This window comes from Mycteria americana, chromosome 20 (genome assembly GCF_035582795.1).
Source record: "Mycteria americana isolate JAX WOST 10 ecotype Jacksonville Zoo and Gardens chromosome 20, USCA_MyAme_1.0, whole genome shotgun sequence".
Lineage (NCBI taxonomy): Eukaryota > Metazoa > Chordata > Aves > Ciconiiformes > Ciconiidae > Mycteria > Mycteria americana.
The window spans coordinates 5,384,100-5,408,661 of NC_134384.1; the positions used below are offsets into that span (position 1 = coordinate 5,384,100).

Below are 24,562 nucleotides of genomic sequence, written 5' to 3' on the forward strand. Positions count from 1 at the left end.
GTGGTTAGCAGCGGAGGGTCATCATCCAGGTGAGTGTGTGCGAACGCACAGGGAGATGTCTCAGGACTGTGGGTGAGGCAGGCTGGCCTCCTGACTATACGTAACTATGGACATAGAGAGGCAGAGAAGTCTTAAAAGCTCAATCTTGTAGAGAAAAGGCGAGTATATCTATGGAGACTTTTGGAGTACAGGGCTTTCTTTCAGAAACTCATCTGTTAAGGTGAAGAACCTGTTCAGACAGAACTCATAAACCACTTTAAATGGGAATTTAAGGTGTGATTTTTTTTTTTTTTTTAATCATCTTGCCCCTTTTCAAAAGGGGATAGGCAGACCTGAAGAGGGTTGGAGTTTGCTGGCTCTCTGTAATGCTTGCTGAAGGAGAAAACCTCTTCATGATAAAGTAACATACTGAGCAATCAATCTAGTGGTAGGTGAAAAGGAGCCTCCATAGCTTTAGAGAAATAACCTGAGATGCCCTTCAGGAATTGTCTGTCTGACCAGAGGACGAGCACGGGAGAGGCACTGTGGACTTCTGATATGAATGGGTGCAAGAAGAACAAGCGTGAACACAACAGAGTACACAGATTTTGCTGTCAGTGAGAACGAACGCTAGCCCTGCTTGCTTCAGGGATAGCACGTAGAAAAGTTTCTTCACTATGAGTCTTTCTGCTGAGTATACTTTCAGAAAATATTTTCTGTTTCAGGGCCTGGGTTTCTCAGTAGGTTTTCTCTTTTGTGAGCTTACACTGAATGCTCTGAAATGACGAGAGCAATCTCAGCAGCTGGGGTGTGGGCTCCATGCTCTGGTTTCATTAATTCACCCACCAACCCTGTACAGTGACCCTTCAGCACGCTGTCCAGGAGCCAAGCACTATTTCTTCTGCAATTCTCCATATCCTAACAAATGCAGGGAGCTGGTGCTCTGCAAGCCCAGGAACCCTGGAGATGTGCACATACTTGTTTTTTGTGGTATGTACCAGCCAGGAACCCAAAATAGAGAGCAGGAAATGTAGCAGGTTGGTAGTGGAAAGACAGTGTCTGTTTGTAAAGACCAACTGTCCTAGTGTTCGTACGGCATCTGAGGACATGTTTCAATGAAGACGAATGAGCTACTTGAAGGAAAAAAAAAAATCATATTCGCATTTCATGAAAGGAGTTTGAAAAACACCTACTCGACAGAGCCAGTGACTCAGGCCAAGGCTTAAAATACTTTAAAATCAGCACAAGAAACAGGGGGTGTATGACCCTGACAGACACTGTTAGGCAAAGAAGCAATGATCTTAGCCGAGGTGCAGGTGTGCCTATTAGATGACCCACACTGACACGTAATCGATGTACATTCCTTTCGTTACAGTTTTTTCCCCTTGCATAGTTTACATACTTAAAAATACAAGATTGAGTGATAGAAATCACTCAGCCATTAAGTGAACATCCAGAACTCCATAAATTAGGCCAGTCAGAAATATGTTTGCTGTTTATATTAAGGATGTATGATAAAAATTTATATGAATACAATTTCTTTGTGCCTGTCTCACATAACATACAGATGTTTATCTTGAAATACTACTTACTTGTTATTCCTGCATTTATTTCTGAGTTTATTACCTAAGCTCTTTTTTTTTTTTATTTGGAAAGTGAAGCCTTCATCATAAACAATCTTTCTGTGTAAGTTTTGACGGCTAATTAGGTCTGTGAAGTTGGAACTTTATGGGACATGTTTATTAGTCACTTCCAGATGTAAGTGGGAAAGAAAAAGCAGATGAAGCAATGATTTTTTTTTTCTTTCTTTTTTAAGAGACACTACAACATTATCAGGGTTTTTGAACAGAGACACAACACTTACCATGTTTTGGACACCACCTAGAAGCCTTTCAGTGCAGAGCTTTGAAAATATCTACAGCCTCTTAGAAAACCATATGCTTATTTTGTCCTACAGGAAAAATAATCTGTTTTCATATTTAACCTTTTCACATTCTAGGTAGCAGACTAAACAAATAATTTTCAGGTTTTAAGTATGCGATAATGGGAGAGAAGAAAAACATAGACAATTATAAACACATCTGAGAACTCTACAGAGATACTGTATGGTAATACCTTTTCATATTTCCATGTCTGACTCTTGCCTAAGCAACCAGGGAAAGCGTTCCTAATCCTCTGCAGTCCCCCATATCATGGGTCAGCGGAGTGTTGGCTGGTAACATGATTATGGCTCGCTTTCTTTTCCCAACTAAGAGAAACAAGACATGAAAGAGAAAGATTGAATGAAGAGCAAAATACCCCGTACTAATTCGTTTTTCCCCCAAACGGATGAACACTCGCTGCGCTAATTGCAGTTATGTTCAAGGCCATCAGCATTACTACACTGTGAAAATGTCAGAGTTTCCGAGCGAAGGTGGCGTATGGGATGTTTTGCCCCACTTCTCTCTACGAGGCCATTTTCTGAGCACACGGGTTTATACAGCTTTTAATGCAATGTTCAGCCAAAGTGCTGCTTCACAACTGATTCAGTCAGCACTTTGGCTGATGGATAACTCCTTTCTTGTCGGATTGTGCTCTATTAAATAATACTGAAAGGTTAGTATATATCTTCAACCCTCATTGATTTCCTGTTAAATGAGAGTGAGTTAACTCCTTTTAACCAAGTTTGGTTGGAAAAATAAAAATTCTTCCACCATCAACCATAATTTCAGATCTGCCTTCAGAACACTTCACGTGCAAAAGGGTTTTAAAACTATCATTTGTATGTTAAGATTAAAAAAAGAACATCACCGAGGTGACAGTGCCGAGTGCTTGCGTTGCCTCTCTGAAGTCAGTGGGACTGAACAGGGTTATATATACTCCACGCAAAACTAGGGTCTTTGTGCAGCTGAGCACTTGCAAATCCAGCTGAAATAAACTGGAGCTGAGGCTAATTGCTTTGATATCAGGCTTTTAACCTTTAATGTGCACAGGTCCTTTTTAACACTTGCATTAATTTCAACAATTCTGAAGAAAATGGCCACAGAACAAACAGCTGAAGCACAAACATTACTCGGTTTTGAGGCTTAATGAATCAATGAACAAGGTCAGTTCTCAGTTCCAAATGATAATTTGCTCCCTGTTTTAAGTATGTTTTGTATACTTGAATAAAGATGGAAAAAAATTATAATAAGATTGAAGGTGCCCAGCTCTGTTTGAGCTGTCTTGGCTGCTGCTTTCATTTGAAGCGACATCGCTGGTTTTGAACTTGCACCCTTTAAAAACTGGGAGAGCAAGGAAATTGAATTAAGTTGTGCCTCTGGGATCTGAGATAAGTTCAGAATGTTTTTTCAAATACCACGTTAGTTCCACAGCTCTAGTATAAAACTAAATGATGGGTAACTTGTTTTGATGTTCTAACACATGGCCCCCAATCTTCGCAGATGTCTGTACATCGCCTTGTGCACGAGTCATTCTACTGAACTTAACAGGGCTATTCACATGCTTGATATTAAGCATGTATGCAAATCTTTGCAAGACTGGAACCTAATGTGATTATAATAAACCAATTCCAGTGCGAATCTAAGAGTAGAGAGTTTCAAAACTGACGTCAAAATGAAAGAGTTTGCAAAAGCTTGTCATATTCAAAAAAAAAAAAAGACACCAAAAATGCTAGGAAAAAAACTCAAATAAAACCCGCTGTTAAAATCAAGTTCTCACATGAAGAAGGAAAATGAGACAGTGAAGTTGCTCAGCAGTTACTGATATGATTTCATTTACTGTTTAACTGTCTTCCCAACACTCAACTCAGAAGCAGAAACACCTGTTTTTGGGGGTTTTTTTATCCTTCATGGATAGGACCATGCTGTTGCACAGCAGTTCTTTAGAGGTTAGGTGAGATCCTGTGTAAATCAGCAAGAGTATTGGGACTTTATTTCTAAATCTTTGATATGCTATTTTTCATGCAGGACAAGAATAGAACACATCATTTATTTTTGAGTTCAGATGTGTTAACAGTAGATTCTTTAAAAAATATACACAGAAAGGACTGCTTAGAGGAGTACTTAGAGGTTGACATGTACGGCTGTTCAGCATTAAATAACATGTTTTCCCATGCTTTTAAGGCTTCAACAAGCCCTGGTCCAACCCGAGTACTTTGCAAAACAGACTTGTCAGAGACTGGCTGCTCTCAGATTCCACAGTTAACGTACGTTGAAAGACAAAAGATCTATAGTTGGACTGTAAATGAGGGAAAATAGCATTCATTTTTTCCTTTGAAAACAGTTCCGTTAATTCTATAAATTCAGACGGTAAAATTATGCAATACCCTGCACGATCGTGAGTGGGAGGTGGAGCGTACATATGCCCAAGTATGTGGTACACTCTATAAAAAAGTGTAGGAGCCTCTGCAGTTCCTAGCTCACCACTTATCTCAGTTGCAAACATAACTTCTTGCTTGCTCATTCCTCTCGGTCCCTCTCTTGCTGTCCTTCCACCCTGTCACACCTCCACACGTTAGGAGGCCATCTGGACCTGAAGTATCACGCTAGAAAATAAATACAGGCTCTTATTATTCCCACCGTTTGTTTGATGTTGCTTGTTTGGGCTAACGGTGGCAGAGACAAGGCTACAGGCTCTCTGGGGGTGCAGCTGGGTCAGACTCTGTCACCTGGCGATGCGCCTGCACATTTCGGGGGACCCCATGCCTCCTGCAAAAAAGCAGGTGCAGGATGAAGGCACCCCAATGAGCCTGGGGCAAAAATCCAAGCTGCCCCTCTCCAGTGGCCTGGGGGCTCCCGGGGACAAGGCACCGGCCTAGGAAGGGACCCCCACGCCTGTACCCGAGCCCTCAGCCCGAGGAAGAGCGGGGGACAGACCCCCTCCGGCCGCCCGGAGGCAGAAGCGGGGGCCGGGAGGCCGCGGCTCCGCGGACAGCCGCTCCTCTCCGCCTCGCCGGGCACGGAGGTGGGGGGGGCGGGCGGCAGCGGCCCCCGCCCCCCAGCCATGAGGCCAGCGCGGAGGGACACCCCCCTCCCTCCCGTCACCCCGCAGCCCCCGGAGGCCTCCCGCTCCGCGCGGCCCGGGGGTGGGAAGGGACCGGGGAGGGGCGGGCGGTCCCTGCCCGCGGGGGGGAGCGAAGCGCGGCAGCCCCCTCCCCCGCCTGCCCGCTGGCTGCCGCCTTTCCTCGCCGCTCGGCCGGGCTACGCTGCTGCCGCCGCCGCCGCCACCGCCGCCTCCATCTTGTGCGTGTGTCCCCTGCTCCCCCTCTTCGCCTCCACACAGCACCGGGAGCGGCGGGGGCGCTGGAGCGAGCGGGGCCCCGGGGGGGAGGGAGCGGGGGGGAGGTGAGGGTGGTGGGGGGCGAAGCGGCACCGGGGCCGGAGCGGCAGCGGCGGGAGCAGCGGCGGCAGCAGCATGAGGAGGCGGCGCTGAGGAGGCGGCGGTAGCCGGAGCGGACGGAGCCGACATCTTGTGCCCTCCCCTCCCGCCGCCGGCTGGGTGAGCCCGTCCGCCCCAGGGGGGAGGGGAGGGGGAGGCGGAAAGAGAGGATTTAAAAAAAAAAAAAAAGGAAAAAAAAAAGGAAAAAAAAAAGAAAACAAAAAAAATCCCCAAAAAGGAGGCAGCGGCAACGGTGGAGAACGCCGCGGCGGCGGCGCGCTGAGGCGGCCAGGTAAAGCGCTGCGCGGGAGGCCGCGACACCCTTCCCTCAGGGGGTCTCTCCTCCCTCACACACCCCCGCGCCGGGGTCGCGGGAAGGTGACCGGGCGGGCGGGAAGGAGCCGGGGGAGGCCGGTGCGCCGCAGCCTGTGGGCCTCCCCCCGCGTCCCCGCTCGGTCCCCGCGCGGCGGGAGCGGCCCGCGGCCCCTCGCCGAGGAAGGGGCGGCGGCGGCGAGCGCCTGGGGAGGGAGAACGGGCAGCGCCGTGTCAGCCGGGCCCCCCCCTTGTCGCCATCTTGGCGCCCCCTCTTCGCGGCGCCCGTGGGGGCCCCGCCCACCTTCTCCCACGCTATTGGCCCAGGCGGGGCCGAGCGCACCCCCCTTTAGACCCGCAGCGCCTTGCTTTGCTATTGGTGCTGGAGCTGGGATGGACGGCGGCATCAGCCAACAGCCTTCTGGCGCTGCCTGCGCTCTCTCTCGCTCTCCCCGGCCCTGCTCCCGCTCTCCTTAGGGACCTTTTTCGCTCCCCGGGGGCGGTGGGCCGCCGGTGCAGGGCCCGGTGCTGAGCTCCGGCGTAGCTCATCGCACGCAGGCGCCGCGCCTTCTCCTCAGCCGGGGGCGGCTTTGTTTTTGTCCGGGTCCCTGCTGTTTTTGACCCAGATCCCTGGGTGCTGCTGGGGCTCCCTGCAGGGATCCCGCGGCCCTCGCTGCACAGGGGAGCTCCTGAGAGGAGCTCTCAGCCGGCACCTGACCCAGCTCATGGCATGTCATGGTTCCCTCAGAGCGCTGCTGAGGCCAGATGCAGCTATGGCATGTCACGGTTCCCTCAGAACGCTGCTGCTGAGGTCAGACACAGCTCATGGCACACACCATCTGTGGCTGAACCCAGACTTTACCTTAAACTTCATCTGCAGCCCGACATAACGTCTTGCAGTCTCCCCGCTCCAGAGGGAGCTCCCCTCCTGCAGCCTGGCGCATCTCCCATCAGCTCAACTTTGTTACAGAAATATCGGGGGGTCGATAAAGATCTCTGCGTGTGCTGGGGCAGGCTCTGGGTCAGCAGCTCTCCGTGACTTCTGCTGAGCACTGACACACTTCGTTGTAGGCATCAGCGTGGGCAGGAGGAGTGTAAACCCTCGGCAGGCGCGTGGGGGGAATACGGGCCCATGGCAAGCATGGACATGGTGGGAACATGGAGGGACATCGGCGAGGGCGGCAGGAGTTTTGCCCGGCATTTTGGTTGGCGAAAGAAAGGTGGAAAGGAGGCTGCGCCTGTTCCAGGCTGTTTCCTCTGGCATCCATTGCCTTTATTTTATGGATGCGTTTCTTAAATAGCTTTGTAGGTGTCTGTTCCCCACTGCGCAGGAGCGGGTTTTAAATCCCCGCAAACAGCAACAAGCGCCTGCCCGGAGCTGCGTGGCTGCCAGCGTGGGACAGCGACGAGGAGTCAACGTCTGCAGACCTCATGTTTGACTTGGTGCCCCAGAGAGAGGCAGTCTCTGGTAACGCTGGACCTCAAACTTTTTAGGGCTGTATGAGCCATAGCCACTGCTGGTAGTCACGGTGCACCAGAGTGGAACGAGAGCCACCTTGTTCCCATCTGCTGCTGCCTGCCGAGGTCTGGGTGGCCTTCTCCTTGCTGCAAATCACTGAAGGTCTTCGTCATCGAGGGACCTAGCTCTTCACTGGGATCCCCAAGCCATGCTGGAAAGGGCCGGGAAACTCCGCCAGCAGCACTTCCTTGAGCTCCAGCCTTGTGTCCTCTGCAGGTTAGCAAAGAAACCTGGTGCTGGAAAGAATATCCATGGTTGTCAGCATGGGAAGGCTGGAAAGAAGGACTGCGGCGGGAAGGAAGGGTGGGAAGGAGACTGAGATCTTCTTTGGTGCCTCTGCCCCTCGGAAATGGGCCAACGCGGTATTGCATGGCTGTACATCACGACAACATTTAGCCCTTCCTTTAGAGAATCCACTTGTGCTGGATTTTTTAAGGCTGCGTGTACAATAGGGACCTGTATTGTGATATTGTTTAGTACGTGGATCTCTCCAGTTTTTTTCAGAGGAGCTTTCAACCCCTTTGTGGTAAATTTAAGTCTCCTGATGATGGGCTTGTTCTTCTTAGTCACCTTTTGCAGCCCCCCAGGCATCTCTGGCCCACAGGTGTGAAAGCTGCTGCTCGGGAGAATTGAACCATTCCTGAGCGAACTCCTGGGGTAGAAATACGTTCATCTCCAGTGGTTTTGTGTGTTGTAGCCACGTTGTTTGCTCAGTTGTGCTCTCTAGGAACCTCACCCCCTGCTCCTGGCGTAATACCCAGCGGAAATGGATGACGGGAGGTTTTTGGAAAGCCTTGAGCACACTGTGGCGACAGCGAGAGGACGATTGTTTGAACTTTCTGGTTTCGCATCAGCAACCTTTGTCCGTGGTGGGACAGAATCAGCGTGGGCTGAAATAGCATTTAACCCCGCTGAAGTCAAGTCTGTTTAGCATTTCAGCGTGCATGGGTGCTGTTTGCAGAGGGATTCTTTTTTATCCGTGGCTGGGAGGTGTTTTCAAGTGTGCCAAGAAGATCAAAACATTCCTAGATTGCTGCTTAGAAGTTTCTGCGTTGCAGACAAGGTCACAGTGTTCAGCTCAGTGTGTCTGAGTTCATTTCATTGCTGCTTTCAAGGTATTTTGGAGGTGGGTAGCTGTGTCTCCTAATATCCAGGTGCATGTCTTATCCCAGGCACTCAGCTCTCGCTGGCAGCAACTTCTGTGCCATTTTAGATGCTTCTGTGTAGCACTAAGTAATTGCGTGTTTTACAAATGGGTTGTTTTATGGCAGTCAGTTGCTGTGGTGGAAAGCCCACTTTGGGTAATTTCTCTAGACAATACACTGATTGTTTCACTAGAGCAACGGGAGCACCATACCCTTGTTTTTTCCCTGTCAACAGGTAAAATAACCCTTCCTGGAGGTCCTTGTTTCGCTGAAATTTGCTTGTCCCTCAGCACTCCCAGCAATCGGCTAATGCCTTGTTTTTTCCTGAACATAATATTAAATATGAGTGTGGTCAGCTCATGCCAATTACTTTATCCTCCAGTATCTCTTTGCTCATATATCTTTTTGCCTCCAGTATCTTCTTTGCTCATAACCTGCCTGAATTGTAAGAGAGCTGTTTGTCAGTGGGATTTTCTAGTTTATTTCATTTGATAATCAAGTTGCCTTTATACCCTTATTTTAAAATTCTTTTTTCCTACTGATTGAAGCTGTTGGAGCTCGGCTGGGACAAGTGCAGTTGGGTGTCTGTAGTCTGCTGATCAAGTGGCTGGTTAGAGTTTTAAGGCAAAGGTCCTGAAATTTGTGGTACCTATATTTGCAGGTGGAAATTGTAATCTGAAATTAAATTGTGCCTACAGGCTCTGTCATTGTGGGTGTGCGTACTGAAACTGGCACCTGCAGCTTATTTCTGTGGATGCAAAGGAGAGTTTGGAAACTTTTCCCAAAGCCTGTTTGTTTCTTAGGACACATGCTGTATCATGGCTTCTTCTCACGGTTCACAGAGCCAGGACTTTCAAGAGAAATGTGTCTCTCCTGGAATTTTTTACATCTTTCTGGAATAAGCTTGGGAATTCTTGTAGGTCCTGGTCCTGCGAGGTGCTGCTTGCTCTGACTCACATGATGGAGGGTTTGTGGAGCTATATCCTTCACAGCACAGAAATAATGCAATGGCTAAGTACAAATTATGGGTTTGTAGTGTGTTTTCTTGTCTGCGGGTCCCACAGAAAGGGGCGGAATGTGTGGATTGCTCTAAATAAGGGTGAGGTGCTGGTTCAGGCTTCTGCGTAGCAACAGATAAGCTCTGGGCTGACTTATCTTCTTGGGGAGATTTTACATTTGCTTTTCTTTGTCTCTTCTCCGGCTTGTTTCAGCCTCAGCCCCTTTCTTCCCATAACGCATGTTCCCATCCCTGACACTGCCCTTCTCGCTTGCATTACTCACTTGGCTTCCTCTCCGCTTTCCCTCTTCGCTGCCTCCTTCCTTTGCCCTCAGATCGCCAGGCTCCTGCCGTCGCATCTCCATCCTCCCCCAGATCATCTCGCCCGCTCCAGTCTTTTGCTCCGCTCCCCCTGGACGGGCACCTCCTTAATGTCAGGAGCCGACTCTCAAATAATTATCTGGGTTGCTGATTAGCAGTTTGTGAGGGCAGAGCTGGCTTGGGCTTTTCCTTAAGGCTCTGAGCAAATACCGTTGCACAGTTCCTGGGGCAGTCCAGAAGCTGTCTTGCTGCTTTCCTGCTCATATCCCCATGGACTCTCCATGCAGAACCGGCTCAGGTGCCTGAACACGGATTGTGGCTCCAGAGGGGCTAAGGCTGAGCCAAAACTAGTAAGTCCGTCTGGATCCATGCTGCTCATTCCCATGCTCGTTCCCCTTCGCTTCCTCATGGATCCCACCGAGGAGCAGAAGGGATGCACATCTAGCGCCCACTACGTTGCTCAGTTCATCCTCTGGTTCTGTTTGGGCTTTTGTGACCCAATTTTGCATGTTGGGAGGGACATGGTCCATTCTGTGCACACTGTCTGGAGAGTGGTGTAAGGAACAGCTACGTCTGCGAGAGAAGGGAAAGCAAAGCTGGAGGATGATTTTTCATTACAGGACGTTTTGCATCCGCAGTGTGGGAAAGGAAGAAGTGGTGGTGGCAGCCCTGAGGTGGGAAATTTGGAGAAGCTCCCTCCTGGACTGAGGGAGCACTGCTAGTTTTCTCATATGGAGCTCAGTGATAAAAAAAATTGGGAACTGCTTTCACAGGGCAGGAACAGTGCTTTCCTTTCCGTCTGGAAAACATCCAGCACGTTTTGTGTGCTATTGGGGATATAAAAGAAAAGCCACAGGCAAAAGAACAGAGAAGAACTCCTTGGCTTGTGTGAACTTAGTATGTGAACGGTGCAAGCAGATGTGATAAGTGCCGTGTGAATTTTGGGGCGTCTGAATGGTTTGCTGAGCTGAATGCACAAAATGCTGTAAAATTAATTTGAGCTGTTCTCATCTGGTGGTATGGGGGTATATATGTCTCCTGACATGCAAATAGAGAACTTTGGAGGGTGCTGTGCGTTGCTGTGATACACACTGCAAGAAATGGTTGATATGTCCATTACCTGCTTGTATGTAAGAACGTGAAGAGGCCTCAGCAAGCCTGGAATTGCTGGGGTCTTTAGTAGAAATGTTGCTCTGTTGCAACGCTCAGTGAGTTTTTGAATCTGTGCTGCTCCTTGCTTGTCTCCTTTGCTTACGCTGTCCTCTGTACTGTTTTGTTACAGGGTCTCTGGACCGCAGCGATGAGGAAGCCTCGGAGGAGGTCCCGGCAGAACTTGGAGGGGAGGCGTTCTCCCTCGCCCTACAGCCTCAAGTGCTCACCGACTCGGGAGACACTGACGTACGCTCAGGCCCAGCGGATCGTGGAGGTAGACATTGATGGGCGGCTTCATCGCATCAGCATCTATGATCCCTTAAAAATCATCACGGAGGACGAGCTGACTGCCCAGGACATCACAGAGTGCAACAGTAACAAGGAAAACAGCGAGCAGCCCCTTTTCCCTTCCAAATCTAAGAAAACACCTTCCAAAGGCAAGAAGAAGGAGTCCTGCTCCAAACATGCACCGGGGAAGTCTTTACACTTACCCCAGCCCAACTTCCGTGTGGTGGACTCCTTCAGCCAGCCAGATGCCCCTCCTCTCCCTGCTGCCTACTACCGGTACATTGAAAAGCCTCCTGAGGACCTCGATGTAGAGGTGGAGTATGACATGGATGAGGAGGATCTGGCATGGCTGGAAATGGTCAACGAGAAGAGAAGGGATGATGGTTATGGGACAGTTTCTGCTGACACTTTTGAGCTGCTGGTGGACCGGTTGGAAAAGGAGTCGTACCTTGAGAGCCGGAACAACGGGGCTCAGCAGTCCCTCATCGATGAGGATGCCTTCTGCTGCGTCTGCATGGATGATGAGTGTCACAACAGCAATGTCATTCTGTTCTGTGATATCTGCAATCTGGCCGTGCACCAGGAGTGTTACGGCGTGCCCTATATCCCCGAGGGGCAGTGGCTTTGCCGCTGCTGCTTACAGTCCCCTTCTCGCCCTGTGGATTGTGTCCTTTGCCCGAACAAAGGTGGAGCCTTCAAGCAGACCAGCGACGGCCGCTGGGCTCACGTGGTTTGTGCCATCTGGATCCCAGAGGTCTGCTTTGCAAACACTGTGTTCCTGGAGCCCATTGAAGGGATAAATAACATCCCCCCGGCTCGGTGGAAGCTCACATGCTATATCTGCAAGCAGAAGGGCATGGGAGCTGCTATCCAATGCCACAAGGTGAACTGTTACACTGCCTTCCACGTCACCTGTGCCCAGCGGGCTGGTCTCTTCATGAAGATCGAACCCATGAGGGAGACCAGCATCAACGGCACGACATTCACCGTGCGCAAGACTGCATATTGTGAGAGTCATTCCCCACCTGGGACGGTGAAAAAGGGGTCTCCAGCTGCTAGTGGTGAGGGGCAGGAGGACACTGTGAAGGAGGAGGGAGAGGAGGAAGCCAATTCTGGCCCTCCCAAAGGGTCTCTGAGAAAGAACCAAGTGAAATTGAAGCAGAAGATCAAAAAGGAGCCTGGTGATGTGGCCAACGGGCGTTCGTCTGTGCCCATGGTGACAGTCGCACAAATCCCCTCTTACAGGTGAGTGTTGCAGGTTTAGGGAAGGAGCTGGACAGCTGGAACTGGACGGGGTCTATTCTGAGGACTCAGTCCCTCTCCTTGTCCCCCCCCGGTCAAGACCTAGCAATAACCCATGTTCAAAGCATGCTCTGCAGAATCATCCTGACCAGTGCTCTTCCATGTGAGTGTCGCTGGCACACTGTGGTTTCCCTGATTTGCTGAGCAGCTGTCCCAAACTGTCGTGTAACGCAGAATCCGTGGTGGTCCCTAACAGCAAACACCCATCGAGCATCCAAATTCACAGAGATAGTTGTGAAGGTGTTTTTAAAATACCTCAAACTGGCAGGCAGATAGGGGTCATCCTGCTATTAAATTTTTTTTTAATGTCCTCATTTCATAGTTTCTTAATTCCTCCTTTTATTACAGAGCATGTCAAACCTGTCAGTGTTGCAAGCAACTTTGAATTTGGCTGTGTGTTTTTTTCCTCCCAGCTCTCTGTCATGCAGAACTAGGTAGTGCTGAATTTTTGTTTGGTGCCTGAGGAAGTGTGGTGATGTGTCGCCGGTATTTTGACAGATAAGCTTTGGAAAACTGCTGATAAGGCACCACGTATAATCTAACAAAAGGTTCGAAAAGGTTAAAATAGGTGCTGCATTATTCTTGGACTCCTGTCATGTTAGCTTCCCAGACTTCAGCTTAATAACGTCAGACTTAAATGACCCCCCCGAAAAGTTCTTGACACTGAAAGTAGTTTTGAAATTAAGGCTGGGAGCTGAATTGGTGATTGCGTACTTTGACCGTGCTGTGGCAAGTGCTTGGTGAGAACCTCCAGCTGCTACGGAAATAGGGATATATTGTGAAAAGTAGGCACGTATGTCTTTGCAGTGGGGAGATCCCAGATTGCACCGGTTGCATGCGTAGTTCAGAGCGTGACACGACACCACAAAGCTTCGTTGGGAAACCTGATGGTATCACCAGGGTCTGCAGAGTCACGATTGCTTTGCAGCTGGCTCCATGACACCTCTTTGCTTCCTTTAGGCTGAACAAAATCTGCAGCGGCCTCTCCCTCCAGAGGAAGAACCAGTTCATGCAGAGGCTCCACAACTACTGGCTGCTGAAGCGGCAGGCGAGGAATGGAGTGCCCCTGATCCGGCGCCTGCACTCGCACCTCCAGTCCCAGAGGAACGCAGAGCAGGTACTGGTCCCTGGCTGAACCCGCACGGGAGGACGGAGAGCTTGCGTTCTGGGGAAGATGCACTTGATGCATGGCTGGGAAGGGGAGTGAGAGTGAAAGGATCAGAGGGTGACCTGCTTTAAGTCTCTTTTGGTCTCCTCTTGGTATGCTCATGCCTGAAGAGCTGAGTTAGTGTATCAGTGGGATATCCATCATGCCACTAGAATTGGTGTTGATGAGCCAGCAGGTAAGAGTTTTTCCCCTGAGCCAGGAGACCCAGGATTGTGCAAGGGTGTGATGGGCCCTTGGTGGACTGATTCCTTAGATGAATCATAAAACTGCGTTCCTCACAAGTGATTAAAGATCCCCTCCTCAAGAAAATGGGTGTTAGCTCCAGAGTCTTGGCCAAATTCCAGTTTGGGTCATTCTTCCTGCAGCTTCAATTTCTGACCCTCCCATGGACATTCATATGGAAGTTTAGACATAATCATCAGCTCTGGACTCCTTTGCTTCCTCCTCTGAGCTGGTGTCCAGAGTCACTCGATCTTGATGCTATTAAACAGCACTGCGTTTGGCACGAGAGGTAGTTGGTGAAGTAATGAAGCGGTCGGACTCTACCCTCTAACATAGCCTGTCAGTAGGCATTGTGCACGTTGTGCACGTATATTTTTACTATAGCTGGAGGAATTTATAGGCTTTTGGTTTGTATGAAGACTGCTCTGAGTGATTAATAAGAAAAACATTTCCCACTCATCAGTCTGGAGCTTGGGGAAGCACAGCATTTCCTTGGTGTATTAAGTTGGCAATTTACCGTAAGTAAGTCTTTAAAAACAAATGTCCTATAAATAAAACCATCAAGATCTTGTGAAGCAATTGTCCTCTCTTGGCAATCATGCAAAAGTATATGCACTTCAGCTATATCCTCAAAACCATTTGAAAAGCTACAGATTCAGGAGAAGGAGGATGATTGTGTTGCGAAGCCACTGAACAGTGTCTTGGAAGGTGTGAGCTCATCTCCCAGCGTTGGCTGTTCCTTTGTGTTTTGGAGAATCTCTTCCATGGCTCTATTTCTTATTGGTTACAGAGAGGATAATAATAGCTCTTTTCTCCCATGCTTTTGCTCGCCTTGCCTTTATACTGGAAATGCTTTGGGCTGCCTCTTCGATGCGCAGCAGCCAACGGAAAGAATTTCCAGCCTCTGTAATGAACTTGGATATAAGCAGAGAGGAGGTACATGAGCATGCACTGAAGCGTGTTCCCAGAGTGTAGCTACAGGATGATTTAGGCCTAACTTCACAGATAACATAAAATCCAGAAAAGCTGATGTTGTGTTTGTTAGACAGCTAAATGCTGTAGGAAGGAGGGGACGTAGTCTGAACAAGAGGCAAGTAGACAGGAGGAAGACTATGTGAGCAATTCACAGGGGACACCTAGAAAAAGGAGGAAACGCAGGAAGCCAGTCGTGTTTTTCATCTCACCCTACTGTTCTGTCTTACAGAAGGAGCAGGATGAGAAGACCAGTGCAGTGAAAGAGGAGCTGAAGTACTGGCAAAAACTGCGGCATGACTTGGAGCGGGCACGGCTGCTCATCGAGCTGATCCGTAAGAGGGAAAAACTCAAACGGGAGCAGGTGGGTAGTTTTGGCTGTCAAGTTGCTGCACTTAGCTTCGGTCCCATGCAAGCACCCCGTGCTGCAGGAGGCAGAGGAGGAACACGACAGTTTTTCTTGAGCCTTTTCCTCTTTTCATAGAGTCTGACTTCTGGATGTGCAGAGCAGCCATCTCTCCCTGTGTCAGTCACAGGCTCGCACTGCTCAGCCTCTGCCCTCAGAACTGGTGCTGGGCTGCAGAGTGCTGGGAAAATGTATTTGCATAAGTAACGGTGGGTTTAATTCCTGACCTACGGCACCTCTGTTTCTGGGCATGGACCAGGTGTTTTGCAGAGTAGAAGTTTGATCTCCTTTAATGTTTATTTCAGGAGTTTGGTACCACCTACTCTGGAGAAGAGGTCTAAATCACAATTCTGCTGTGCATTTCGAAAGCTAAAAATTCCTGTGTTTTGCCCTCTAGGTACATTTTTGAGAAGACACAGTTTTAAGATGGAGACCATTTACTGATTTCCTCTTTGATCTGTGTGCAATTCTCCAAAGTTGCACTGTTACTTCCCATGCTTGCCAGCTTTGCCTGTTGAGGTCTTTGCTTGCCATACCTGGTTGGACGGTGCAGCCACAGCTGGGCTCTCTGGCACGAGTATCTTCAAGGACGGCTTCATGAAAGACTCTCCCTGCGCAGGGTGAGCCTGCACGTGTGGCCTCAGGCGTTGCCTGGGTGCTCTGACTGCTGCTGGGCACTCAGGCTGTCTGCAGGGAGCCAGGCAGAGGGAAAGCAGCATCCTCTGTGATCACAGCCCCTCTGCAAGCTATTTTTTTGTGGCCAGAAACTGCCCACAGCTTTTCTGGAGTCTTTTTGATGCCAGCACTGGTTCATTTGCTACGTTGTCCCTTGATTTACAGTAGTGGCTCAGTCCTGCTTGCTGTGTGGACATATTTTAAGTAGGAGGATCAAAAAAAAAAAATCACTCGGGCTTTATTTGCTTTTGATAGCTTGATATATCCCTGTCACAGTTGGCTAAATCCATAAAAGCTTGTTAAAACTGTGGTGTGCTTTATGAAAGGATAAGGGTATCTAGTTGGAGCTCTATCCCAGCCCAGTTTTTAGCTGAGTGGAGAAGGAAGCTCCAGAGTCCTCAGTCTTTGTTCGGGTTCTTTCCTGTGTTGGGGGAAGAGTGTGGTCTTTATATCCGTCTTCATTCATTCTCTTCTTGATGCTGTCTTGTTGCTGAGTACGTCAAATACAGTTTGCTTTATGTAAACAGACTTGCTTTCCTTTGCTACTGAAGTGGTTGATTTAATGACATAATGAGGAATTATAAGATCAAAGAAATTAAAACGTTAAAGGAGAAATAAATACTTCTATCCTGTTCCAGTCTCCTTTGAATAGAGTTTCAGTGTAAGAGATCAAACCGATGCTACAACTTGTTTGCTTGAAATTAAACAGTATTTGAGACTTCAGAAAGGATGTAAGAAACTGTATTAGGAATTGCAGACATCTAACCACTATTGTTGTTTAGCTTCTGCCTTGAAGTGTGAGAGCTTATATCTTAAACTTTGTTTATGCTCTCTAGTCTAATTATGGATGTTGTTGTTCATGTAAACGCCTTCATACTTTTAACTTTTGTATAATGTTGCTAATTGGCATAATAATATCTTGAGGCAGGGAGTTCTACAGGAGAATTTACCAGGCATGAAAAGCTTCTTCCTGTTTTCATTTTTAGTTGTATTATCTTTTAATTTTATGAGGTTTTCTCTTGTTTTGGGTTTATGAGATTGGATAAACAGGAGTTCCCCATACAAAAGGATTGGATTGTGCACTTAGACTCTGCAAAATGCTGTCTGCTAATGTGCATCCTGCACGTGGAGGGGACAGGGTGTTTGCCACAAATTCTTCAGCAATGAGTCTACCAGGCTAGTGGTATGGTGACCTGAGGTTTCCACCACTGAGTAGAGCTGGGTTGATGATTCAGGAGAAACCGGAGGGAGACACCACTCGCATATCCTGTCCTCGATAACTGTGCTCATCGCTGTTTTCCCGTTCCCAGGTCAAGGTTCAGCAGGCTGCTATGGAGCTACAGCTGACCCCTTTCAATGTACTTCTGCGCACAACACTGGACCTACTGCAGGAGAAGGATGCTGCCCAGATCTTTGCAGAGCCTGTTAATCTGAACGAGGCAAGTCTCTTTCCTAGAGGTGTCTAACGGGTGGTAGATGAGGTATTGCTGGGCAGAAGCTCATATGCTGTCGTAACCCTGGAAGCACAAACCACCTTGTCCCAAGCTGCTGGTGGACTAAAGAATATCTCAAAGAGGACTCACAATGTGGGTATCCTTCCAGGCCAAAAAAGGGTATTGTTTTCTGGAAGCTTCAGCACGTCTCAGACAAGTAATGTTTTGCAGAGCCAGGATGTGTCTGCCTTGACTGGGTGACACAGAAATGAACTGCTGGCGCTGCCCCTTGCTGGTGGAAAGGGCATTAAGAGTGCTTATGATGGATGCGCTCTAGTTGGCTAGTAAATGGTTTTTGTAATTGTACAGGTTTTATATGTTTAGGTTCCAGATTACCTGGAATTCATTTCCAACCCAATGGATTTTTCCACCATGAGGCGGAAGCTGGAGTCCCACCTGTACCGAACATTGGATGAGTTTGAGGAAGACTTTAACCTTATAGTTACCAACTGCATGAGGTATAATGCTAAAGACACGATTTTCCACCGAGCAGCTGTCCGGCTCAGAGACCTCGGAGGAGCGATATTGCGTCATGCACGGCGGCAGGCTGAAAACATCGGCTTTGACACTGATGTGGGGATTCACCTGCCCGAGTCACCCAAGACCGAGGACTTTTACCGCTTTTCTTGGGAGGATGGTGAGTGTTTATTAACCTTTATTTTTTCAGGTAGATCCTAACTGTGTTCTTTGTTCTGAGTGTGTCACTCAGCCTGCGTGAAAATCATAGCCGTCACTCAGCATACAAGAATGCTCCTATCCATCTATTTATTTAAGCATATATCTAACTCCTTCATAGCCTCAAAGAGCAGGATTTCAGGTGAGCCAGGCACTCAGAGCTAGGTGCAGCTTAGCTCCAGCTCTCCTAGTGCATGTCTGCCTCAGAAGAGCCTCGTGACTGCCCATGCTGTTTGATTTGTGCCACGGCTGTAGTATAAACTTGGTATTTTAAAGAGCAATACAAAGGCGGATCTAGGATTTTTTGCTCTGAGGAGCTCATATATTTCATTGTAAATTGGCAACTGGGTTAGATGGAGCACTGAGAACTGGGAGGGGGTGGTGTGGGGTTAAGGTGCTGGAACTCAAGCAGTTCTTCTAGCTGAGGCTTTCCATTCACCACATGACCACATCCATTCCCGTAGCTGTCTTGAGATGCAGCTCCAAAGCATTGGTTGAATAACTTGGCTAAACTTAGTACAGAACACTGCTGCCATCCAGCACGCAGAGTTTGCAGTCTGCAGTCCATTTCCTAAATGTTGCAGCCCTCTTGGACACAGATGGACAGTCTGTTATGAAATTTGTGTTGGTGTACGATAGCACAGCCCTCAGCTGTCTGCCCTGCTCCAGTGGATGCCAGCCCTTCAGCAGAGCCAGAGGAATGGCAAACATGTTATGTTTTGGCCAGTTCTGTTTGTGGTCTGATTTTGTCATTTAATCTGGCAATGAAATAGGTTTCTGCCAAGGACCTGGGCTGTGAGCTGTCTTGTGTGGGTGCAGACACATATTCTTTTGCTGTTGCCCCTGGGACAGTAATGGGAACTGGAGAGCAGTGCAAGTTAAATCAGCTGCTCTTTACCCAAAGAAGGGAAGTCCGAGCTCCAAGGTTAACAATTCCTAAATCCCCAAACTAAAGCAGTTGGTTCATGCATAGCAGCAGTGGGAATGAGGCATGACAGTGGTCCCAAATGCAGGAGTGGAGTTCCCTTCTTCAAGAAGCCATGCTCCTTCCCTTCACTGTTACGCTCTCTTTTGATGCAGTGGATAACATCCTCCTCCCAGAGAACCGGGCTCACCTCTCCTTGGAGGCCCAGCTGAAGGAGCTGCTGGAGAAGCTAGACATGGTGAGCACCATGCGGTCCAGCGGCGCCCGGACGCGACGCATCCGGCTCCTAAGACGGGAGATCAACTCCATACGGCAGAGGCTGGCCCAGCAGCAGAACAAGACCATGCCCAACGGGGAGCCTGTGCCGCGGGAAGAGGGGCTGGATAAAACACCAAGGGAAGGGGACGAGGAAGGGGAGAAAGGTGAGAAGTTGCAGCAGGATTTTAGCTCTAGCTCTCCTAGTGCATGTCAACAGTCAAGACCTGCCGTTTCTCCTGTCTGTGGCCCTAGTGAAAGATGGGAATGGCTGTTGGTAGTTTTGGCAATAACTCTTTCTAAAATGTTCAAGCAGATTCTTTATTCCTTTAGCAGATGATGCCAAGCCCCCTCATCCTCCCACCCTGGAGCCCACAGGACCCGCACCCTCCCTCTCAGAGCTGGACTCTCTGCAGGACCCTCCAATGCTCAAACCCATCAGTGAAAGCAAGTCCTTGAATCAGCTGCAGAAGAGGGTGATGTCGGACAGGGAACTCTTCGACAAGAAGGCGCTGCAGCGGGAGAGCCAAGCCTTTCAGCGCCTGCTCAGTGACAACGGCCTGAACGGGCTGGCCTTGCCGCCTGCAGACACCCCTGCCAGCCCGCCCTTCAGCGGTGTGGGCCGACGGACATCTGTCCTTTTTAAAAAAGCTAAGAATGGGGTGAAGCTGCAAAGAGGCCTGGACTGCTCCCTTGAGAATGGGGAGGACCACGGGCAGAGCGGGCAGCTTTCGCCTTCCCGCCCTGACGGGGAGCGACAAGCTCGGAAGCGGCCGCAGAGCAGGACCTGCAGCGAGAGTGATGGAGAGAAGTCGCCCAGGCAGGCGGGACAGAGAGGTAATTCCTTGGGATTTCTCTTCCTTCTGTACCCTTGGAAACTGTGAGATGGGGCTGAGGGAGTGGGAATCCTGGGGCCAAGTAAAGATGTCTGCATCCAAACTACTCACCTGAAACTCAGTTTATGCTTGGGGGAAACATAGTCCCCATAACCAGATGTGCCTGATGAAAGCTTCAACTCTTCCACAGATTTCTAAAATAAGGCAGGCAAGACACATCCGTAACGAGTTGCACCTCTCCTCCACTGACTCTACATGGAGTTTCTGGTAACTTAGTTCAGCTCTAGACACCTCCATTTTAGACATTTAAAGGTACCAAGATGAAGCCCAGGGAGGTCACAAGTAATTCTTCCCTTTGCCAGTCAGCAGGGCTCCTGTAAAGTGAGAATTTCCTGCTGCAGAAATGGTGCATTCGGTTGGAAGTGTGCAGTGGACCAGTACCACAGCACCCATGTAAGATGAGATGTTAAACATTACTTTTACATCAGCTGTACCCTCAGTTCTGGGGTTTAAATAAAATTAGTGGGAATACTGAGCAGATTCTTTTTCAAATTAGATCTGCAAATGAGAATAAGCAGCTGACTTGAAATGTGGAGAGGCACAAGGTGAAAAGGAACATCTGAGTGACAGCAATGTGATTTATTTTTAATTCTGTGTTAACAGCCATCGTGGGACAATTCCCATCTGTAAGGCTTGACTTACCCGTACCTCAAATATTACCTTAAAGTTATTTGGCTGTCAGAAGGTTCCTAGCAAATGGAGAGTGGAAGGAAAGCAACTGAATGTGGGGATTGACTTACCAGGACAGGTTAAAGGAAACACAAATGGCTTCTCCAAAGGTTTGAGGGACTCACCGTCATCATCTGCCAGGAATAAAGCAGAGAGGAGTTGTCCACAATGGATACAGGTCAGAATGGGAGGCTGAAATTAAAAAAGGGAAAATAAAGGCAGGGTGCTGGAAAATCACTGATAACTAGGCAGCGACATTTTTCCTCTGCTGAAGCAGCACTGCTGGCTTTTTCCTATGAGTTGCAGCACTGCTTTTGTGATTCAGCTCCTTCCAGTTTCAAGCACAGTTGATTTCTCCTAACTGGAGGGAGTGTCTGGTGTGCCAAATCTGTGTTACCGCAGGAGCAGGTCAGCATGATCGGGACTGTCAGAACGAGGTGTTTCCCAGAAATATGCTCCCTGTGGCCGTTCCCAAAAACAATAGTGGCCTTGGCATGAATTTGGCCTTTGTATGGCTGACGGGCTTTTGATGAGCCCACGGGGAACCTGGGCGTGACAGGTCCCTGGATGGGGGAAGGCCGTGGTCATCTGGCTTCTTGCACCTGCTCTGGGCTTGGGGGTGCTCTCAGGCGTCATTCCCTGTCCGCCCCTGCCTGTCCCTGGTTGTGAGATCTTGTCTAAACTTGGAGGTGATCCCAGCTCTCTGTGTAGGTATCCCTCCCATGCACAGAGCAGGAAACCTGGCAGTGAAGGGAAGATTTCCAGCCCTGTCAGTGTCTGGGGCAAAGAACTGAAATATTCCACTTATGGCTACAGTGACATTTGTACCGGCTGGAGAGGAAGGTGGTGGGGAGCCTTCTTCTACCCAGGGGAAATTTGCTTCCTTTGTCTACTCTGTCCACTGGAAAATATCATTTCCAGAAATTGAAGCAATGAGTTTTTCCTAGAGCAAAGAACCTGTAACTGAATAAGCTGTGGTTTTATATGCCTGCTCCCATGGGCAGGGACCATCCCAGCAGCCAGGCCCGGGGTGAGGCAGGGAGAAGTCCCTGGCAGTCAGCGTGAAACCTCTGTGTCTTTTCCAAACGACATTTGAAGCCAGATGAGCAAGTGGTTCATTTCCTGGCCTCTGGGCTTGGCCAGCGAGCTGGATGCTGCATGGAGCTCTCCTATACCATCCCTGGGCACTTCTCCAGAGACAGCCTAATTTTTCATGTGTCGGGGTAGAAATACCTTTTATTAGTCACCTTTTGGTTGCAGCTGAGTCTGGGGAACTCGGTGCAGAATTTCCATCTCTGGTTGAAGTACTCAGCATCTTCGTAGCTGGCAGTCATGGGACAGTGACCCTACCTGAGTCGTGGTAGCATCTCTGTGTGTTGCTGCTGCTTCTTTGGCCTGATTCCCATTTGTCTCCTCGGCAGGAGTGACTAACGGCTTCACAAAACACGTAGAAAGCGGCTCTGATTCTGAGTGCAGCTCTGGCCTGGGCAGTGGACTGGTGTTTGAAGCTTGCAGGTAAGTGCTCCGTGCAAAACTGTTCCCCAGAACACCTTCTGTGTCTGGATTAATCTGCCTGGTTTTATCATTTGACTTCTTTGTTTCAAACCCAGCCCAAACTGTTACTTATTTTGTGTGTTGGCCCTAAAAGACAAAAAGCGTCTGAGGTTCCATCCCATCCTCTTAAGCTATAGGTCCCAAAAGCAGTGCTTGATTTTTCAAGCAAATTTTCAATGCATACATGTCCTCTCTGCTGATGCATACCTTCTTGGAGTTTTTGAGAGCCAAAGCTAGAAAAAACCTGAACTCAAATGTCCAGCTCAGCACTGCAGGTGAAGCTGAACTTCTACCACCTACTGAATTGCTGATTTCTTCCTCTCAGAGGTTTAAAAGCAGAACTAGGCACTTCAGACAGGACTGAACAGACTTAAAGCAAACATCTGTCATCTTTTGGTCCGATGCAGTAGGCATACATGGGTACCATATCTATTTTCTGGTCTTAATCTACCTATCCAGCCCTCCTAACACTGACTCAAGTTATTTCACAGCCCTTTCACTGCATGGTAAAACCTGTATTAAGCCAGAATCATGTTTGTGTGAGTTGTGAGTGGCAGGCTGAGAACATTTGACCTTGATAGCTAAGATTGTCCAGGACAGGCAGAAGCAAGTCTTTCTTAGTTGATATTCCTAGTAATATTTTCAGTGCCTTAAACATGCCATTGCCCTCTGCTTGTCTTTGATGACCCTGAGGGTGATGACCCATCGCTAGAGAAATATGTTCAGATGTTTTACGCTTCCTCCCAATGTGTGTGCTCAGTCAGTCCTGTAAGACCTCAAGCTTGCAATGTCAGTTGGGCACTTAAAATCGTAAAGCTCCCCATGCACGCCCGTTCTCAGGACTGAGGCTACAGTTTAAAGCTATTAGCTGCGTAACAAATTATTCTGCAGCAGGGTTGAATCCCAGGGGCGTTTTTCAAATGAAAACTTCACTCTGCTATGCAGAGTGATCCTAAATGTTATCTGTCAAAAGAGGTGTATAATTTTGCAGTTGTAGCTAAGGTTTGATTAGTGTTTCCATTATAAATCTGTTTGTAAAGGCTTTCGTGCCCATGACAAAGGGCAAGGCCCTGGGTTCGGAGGAGCAATTTTGCTGTGAGGGCTTTTCCCTGCAGCAGAGTGATCCCACCTCAACAGTCAGGTGCTGGGCAGCCTGAGGGAAGCACGTGGCACCCCAGGAAATTATCTCTCTTAGCACATGCTGAGTCCCTTGGAGGCATAGGACCTCCAGCTCTTCTCGGAGATGGGGCACCCACCCACCTCTTCATCTCTCCCCTCTTCTCTGGGCTGTGTGCCCAGATCTTCAGCTCAGTCATTGCCTCTTCTGTAAGCCAGATACTACCATGACCCCCGTGCAGATCTCACAAGAAACTACTGCAATAAACTATAGTAAGGCAAGGAGCCGCATCAAAGAGGACAAAAAGGAGAGAACTGGATTCGTGCATAGTTGTAGTGTCATTTAAATGAGGGCCCTTGAGTCATGCAGGAATCCTTCATGGGGTGAGGATGCTCTCAGAACAGGACCAGGAGCCAGAAACTCACCTTCAAACCCTCTCTTGGGCTTATGGCCCCACCACATTTGCCTCCGTTTCCCCATCTGTCAGTGAGGGAGACAAATCTGAATTCACAGGGGAGCGTGGGGACTTGTTAGTTGATGTTTATATAGTACTTTGAAGATGAAAAGTGCGATGTAAGTGCTTATTACAATAATTGCAAGCAATTCACATAGCAAAAATTACATTAGAGCTATGTGACACCCACAAAACAAGGAATTAAAAAAAACCTGATGTCTCATGGATAACTTGTACAATTATTCTATTTAGGAATAGCTCTGTTTACTGCTTTTTCTTCGCTCTTCCTTTTTGAGCACCAAATTCATTCAGAATGAGTTGCTTATTAGAAAATCGTAAAAGAAAAAAAAAGAATTACAATAAGTGAAAAAACATGATTGCTTGAGGTGGAGATAATCCATTTTCTGAAATGTTTGTAGTAATGAGGTGAAAGGATGTTCAGGACATGGGCTGGTAGAGTCCAATTGCATGTATGTTGGAGTCGTGTTGGAGGGCTGCTCTGTCGTCTCTAAATTCTATAGACAACTGGGTGAGCTCATGCAAGCGCCAAGCATCGCTGCATCAGCTCTCCAGCGTGAAGTCTTTGCTGGGTTTCTTCCTCATGTTCATAGCTTGGTTTCTATTAGGCCCCTTTCATTGCTCATGGCAAAGCTGGGATGATATCCAGTGTACTTGCACCAGAAGAGATGTATCGATGACATTTTGTTG

General features: G+C 48.6%; 1 protein-coding gene across 1 annotated transcript in view; it reads left to right on the forward strand.

Moving 5' to 3' along the window:
* Positions 1-8,327: 8,327 nt before the first annotated feature.
* Positions 8,328-24,562, forward strand: part of BRPF3 (bromodomain and PHD finger containing 3) — a 28,849-nt gene continuing 12,614 nt past the window's right edge. Inside the window, exons 1-9 of the mRNA XM_075521543.1 lie at positions 8,328-9,981; positions 10,914-12,316; positions 13,334-13,490; positions 14,968-15,099; positions 17,127-17,255; positions 17,634-17,946; positions 19,065-19,331; positions 19,498-20,001; positions 22,151-22,244. Of these exons, the coding sequence (XP_075377658.1) occupies positions 9,913-9,981; positions 10,914-12,316; positions 13,334-13,490; positions 14,968-15,099; positions 17,127-17,255; positions 17,634-17,946; positions 19,065-19,331; positions 19,498-20,001; positions 22,151-22,244 (3,068 nt within the window). The 5' untranslated portion in view covers positions 8,328-9,912. The remainder of the gene's footprint in view (positions 9,982-10,913; positions 12,317-13,333; positions 13,491-14,967; positions 15,100-17,126; positions 17,256-17,633; positions 17,947-19,064; positions 19,332-19,497; positions 20,002-22,150; positions 22,245-24,562) is intronic.